General features: G+C 42.0%; 1 protein-coding gene across 1 annotated transcript in view; it reads right to left on the bottom strand.

Annotated features, from left to right (window-relative positions):
* SPACA1 (sperm acrosome associated 1) overlaps window positions 1–4,754 on the bottom strand; it is a gene marked incomplete at its 5' end in the record, with an annotated part of 8,868 nt that extends 4,114 nt beyond the window's left edge. The window contains 4 exons of the mRNA XM_010144866.1: window positions 3,394–3,526; window positions 4,022–4,122; window positions 4,569–4,578; window positions 4,655–4,754. Of these exons, the coding sequence (XP_010143168.1) occupies window positions 3,394–3,526; window positions 4,022–4,122; window positions 4,569–4,578; window positions 4,655–4,754 (344 nt within the window). The remainder of the gene's footprint in view (window positions 1–3,393; window positions 3,527–4,021; window positions 4,123–4,568; window positions 4,579–4,654) is intronic.
* Between the last annotated feature and the right edge of the window lie 228 nt (window positions 4,755–4,982).

The following is a 4,982-nucleotide window of genomic DNA, read 5'->3' as shown; positions in this document are numbered from 1 at the left end:
GCAGGAAACAAACTGAAGAGAGATGGGGGCTAGAATGCCCTCTGAGACACAGAAATTCTATTGCCTCCATCTTCTCCACAGGAGTGCCACTAGACACACACCCCAACTTGCGCTCTTGCTTGTGAGAAGAGAGGAGCTTGGAACACAGCCAGGATCTCAGCTGACACCCTTCACATAGCATTCTAATGAGGATTGTTCTCTGCTCTTGCATTTCTTCTAGCTCCAAAATCTTCTCAAAACGCTGAACTACACAACAGGAAGGAGCATGAAACAACCCCCTTCAGCATTTCAGGGTTGTGATTTAGTAAGAAGGACATACAGAAATGTCAGTTATTAAAAGATGGGACCTTCCTTGCAGAGAATCCAATAATTTTTGATGAAGATAAAATGCTTTTTTCCCCGTTATATTTCTTTTGATATAAAAGCCACAGAGAACTCACAGGTCTAAACAGTTCTGAAAACAGAAGAAAAAGCCAAATTACTAAAGACTGCTCACTTGCAAATGCAAAAAAGTCATTATGACTATTGAACAGAAGATCACTGAGAAGCACAGTGGTCACTGGTAAAGGACACATTGAAGTTCTCCATGCATAGATTTAAATCAACTCATACATAGTTTTACCACATGCCAAATACACACAAATTCCTGTGAGGTTTCACCTTCCCTTTCGTAACGTGTCTTCCCTTCCTCCCAAGCCTTAAAGTCTAAACTAGAAAGTGTCACACTATGTGGTTTCAAGTGATGCCTTTGGGGCCAGGCTTGTAGAAGGTGTTGATGAATCTGGAACTGCTGTTCCTGTGGGTAAAACATCAGAGCACTAGAAAGAGGAAGAAGGGTAAGACAAAATCAAACACGTTTACTCCTTATCGACTGTATTGATAATTTTTAGCTCTGTTGACATCTTCAAGGCTTTCTTTCTTGGAAAGTGCTGAGAAGAAAGGCCAGCCATGGAGCAAACACATTTCCACTTATCCTGACCTGTCCTGTAGCTCTGGCACAAAGAAATGTATACGTGTGGAATAGTGAAAGGAGTGATCTAGGTGACGTGAAAGACAAAATACTCAACCTGAAGCTTATTGACTTGAGCAAAGCAGAGAAATAGTCAGAATTGCCTCATTTGGATTAAAACAAGTCCGAAGAGGACCTCGTCTTTTCCTGACTAAAGCTGATTTGTCCGTTCAGCTGGTTTAAATACACCACCCAAAATCTGTGTGAGACCCTCTCCCCACAGACAGTTTGACCTGTTGTACCGGGTACTGGTGCCCACCCAGGCAGTACAGGGCTGCAGGGAGAGGTACAGTCTCTGCGAGGAGAGGCTGGGGCTGCCCTGTGCCGGGCATTGCCAGTTCCAGCCTGCTCCAACAGACGCGCCCGGGAGGGGGCTGGCAGCCAGCCAGGGTCAGCCCACCACACCTGCCCAACTTGTACTGACTAGAAATCTCTGTGGCCACTTTTGGATGCTGCAAAAAAGAGTTCAGTCCCATGGGTTACCTGAAAAGGGAGAGTTTTGACCTATTTCCGATACTGTTTTTGTGAATCTGCCCTTCTTTACATTTCAGCTTGGAGACCAGAAAGATAAACAGCAAAGAAAAAGGTGTTTGCTCAACAGAAAGACTAGATTTTCTGGAGTCCGTAGAGAAACCATCTTGCTTGTCGACAGGGGTGATAAACATGTCTCAAATTCCCCAACTCTCGTTTCGGAAAGTCTTTTAGTAACGAACTGGGAAAGGTACCCATTGTACCATGGGTAGATATGGTAACCCTTTCCAGTGTCTGAACCACACAACAGGCTCTGATACCAGAGAACAGAGCAGCTCTGACAAAGACAAGGCAGCAGCTAGAAAATCTACATCCAAACACAAGGGGTCTTGCCACATCCACTAACGCTGTCGGAAGGACAGTTCTCATTTCCCCCTGATCCTGTTGGAAAAGTAAATGCAATCTTCTGATCTGGCTAGACTTCTGACCATCCACAGAGAACCAAACTAGTTCTGTATGATGAAAATCCTGGTACATTCTCAAGCAAAACTTCAGCTAATCACTTTTTCTATATACCTAATAGAGTTTATAATTTTTAAAGTACAGGCAATGTCACTCCTGGGGAAGAAAAGCCCAGAAATTCCTTTGGGCATCTATACACCTCTGTACAAAGCCAAAAGATGCTGATCTGGCACTAAGCAGAACAACCCATTCATTTTAAGCTACTTAATAAACCTTAGAGCTTGTCTTCCTCAGGTTTCTGTATAGTTGTAAATGCCTTCTGGATCAATAAATCTCAATCCTTGTAAGAAGTTCTCAATGGCTGTGCCTGTTGGGGAGGTTTCATCTGATCGCCTTTCACCAAGACTACTCAGTCACAGCTTGAACACAAGCATGTGAGCTGTCCTATCGACGACTCACCAGCGCGAGTCAATGGGACAATTTGCATGCTTCAACCTAAAACAGATTACGGGCTCCGCTAACTCAGGTCTCAAAAACGAATCTTCCTCTGCGCAAAAAGGAATGTGGAGACTGAATAGTGAGAGAATGGGGGAAAAAAAGCTTTGGGTGTTTTGTGACTGTCAGATGGATTTATAAAATGAATAAACAAATTCTATATTACTGTACAATGGCAGAAACTACCTCAATAGAGATAAAGGAAATAGCCTATTTTCCTGAAGAGAGGGGAAGAAAAGAAGGATTCCCAGGCCAGTCAGTTTTACTGAGGTAAACAACACGGAGGGGAGAAGCATGGGAAAGGGCATCTCCAAGGATTTCCTTCTTTCTAGTCCGCTACAATTTTGCGTAAGACCTGAATCTACATTCTTTCAGAAAAACGTTAAACTTTGATGAGCAAGGCATTTCACCCCTTCTCTGATTAGGAAAGATGGAGTTTCTGTGAGGCTGTTTTCATGATTTGGGAAAATCAGTACACTGCTATCTCTCCCGATGAAGTCAGCAAAAATCCCATTAACAGAGGAGGTGAGAAAGGTCATACTGGGGAAGTGGTTTATGATATATTCTTTTGGATGTTAAACTTTTCTAAATCCATTGTGTGTAAGCAAATTCCACATGGCCTCTACAAGAAAAATCCGAAAGGTTGCTTCCCTGCTTCATTACTGAAGTGGAAAGGAGACTCAACTGCAGAACCTGTGCTGCTGGTACTAAGTGACTTAGCAGGGCAAGAAGAAATCTATGTTAACCAGCCTCGGTGCAGTAAGAAATAAGCAGGTAATAGGAAAACCTCTTCGCTTTAGCTTGAATTTTTTATTGCCCTGCATTTCATGACATTACTACAGTGCACAAGCTCCTGCCTACATACTACTGGTGACATACAACCTTACAGAGACTGAGTGCTACATAAAAAACAAGGCCATATCACTAGAAGACTTTAAAAGTCTCTGTGAGCTTACCGGTTGTGTTGACTGGGTGTTTTACAGAGGCAATTATACTTCCATTTTCTGGAGTTTCATACTGGAAAGTAACCAAATGGGTGCCTTTGCAAGCTTCCATAATAGCTGAATCGTTGGAAACAATAAGTGCTGCCTTATATAAAGCCACGTATCAAAGGAAAAGAAAAAGGAGGCAGAGTGTATTTTTTCAAACAGATCAGCAAAGGTGAGTTGCACAGTGTCAGATGCACAGAAAAGTACTTATTCTACTCCAACAACCTATCAGGGCCTCTTGGTCCCTGGAAAAATTCCTCCCATCTCTTTAGCACCTTCTGCTTGAACGACTTGGAAGGGCAATGTAGTTGTGACTTGCTGACATGTATGCACTCACCAGCCACTGTGCCCCATTTTTCTGAAAGAGCAGTAAACATTACTCTCTAAAATAATTAATTGTTTCTGTCACATAAATTGAAGTTGCATCAAGGAACGAAGACATGTGAGTCCTTGTATTACCGACTGGCCAGGGCTTATTTGCATTATGACTGAAAAGGAAATAATCTGCCCAGAAATTTGTACAACTCAGATGGAGCATGTGGTAAATACACGCAGTATGCAATTTTTCTGCACGAAGCAGGGTTCAATTACTCACCTTGTTTGGAATTAACATCTCCCAAACATATTTAAATCGATTTTCAGGAGATATACAAATACAAGACATCTTCACAGAGTCAAGATGCTCAGAAATTTCCCCTTTTCTAATGAATGTGACATTTATAGTATGGAATACACCTGTTAGCTAGCTCGGGTCAGCTGCCCTGGCTTTTGGCCCTCGCAGCTTAAGCTCTTGGCTGACTTGAAATACTAACTGCCTGCATACCATGGCTAGCCTGTGATTCTATCCCAGCAAAACCAGGACAAGGAGGAATTTTTAATAGGTCCATAATCAGCTACATGAAACGGCTCTGTATGGATCATAAAGTTCGTAATTCTTCAAACCACAGAATGTTACTTGGGATTTGTCCTTACTTAAAATACATTTTGCTTAATCTAACATTTGGAACAAAGCACATAACAGAAAAATGGTATTTTACAGGGACTTGAAATCAAGCGCCTGTCAGTACAGAAATGAGATCTGAAACATTACTGGATTTCTTAATGGGATAATTGAAGAGCAGAATGCAATCACTTCATTCCACTTCCACCACACTGACAGAGAATAAGGATTTTTCCTATGAAACAATTCATTTGCTCTAGATTACTCTATCACAGTTGTTCCACTTACATCCACCATCAGCTGGCCCCAGCATTCCTTTACACAGCTAATACATTTTGCTTCAGTTCCAGGGCATCCACTTGTTAACAGACCTTCTTGAATGCCATCTCTTTGGGGAAAAGAAACCTCTTTCACACTGCTTTTCTTCATTTTCTTCAGAGTCTGTTTTCGCTTTCTATACCCTGGATGTTAATATGATGTATCTATTAATACAGGGCAAAACACATCTTCTTGGAGTGCCAACATGAGCTGTCTCATGTTGGTATCTAACGTTTCAACATCTACTTCTGTCAGACACTGTGCCATAGGGACGCAGATTCTTAGAATCATCATGTGT

The sequence above is a fragment of the Buceros rhinoceros genome, unplaced genomic scaffold (assembly GCF_000710305.1).
Source record: "Buceros rhinoceros silvestris isolate BGI_N320 unplaced genomic scaffold, ASM71030v1 scaffold681, whole genome shotgun sequence".
In the NCBI taxonomy this organism is placed as follows: Eukaryota; Metazoa; Chordata; class Aves; order Bucerotiformes; family Bucerotidae; genus Buceros; species Buceros rhinoceros.
Note: the sequence above shows the minus strand (reverse complement) of the source record. Positions and strands in the feature narration are given on the sequence as shown.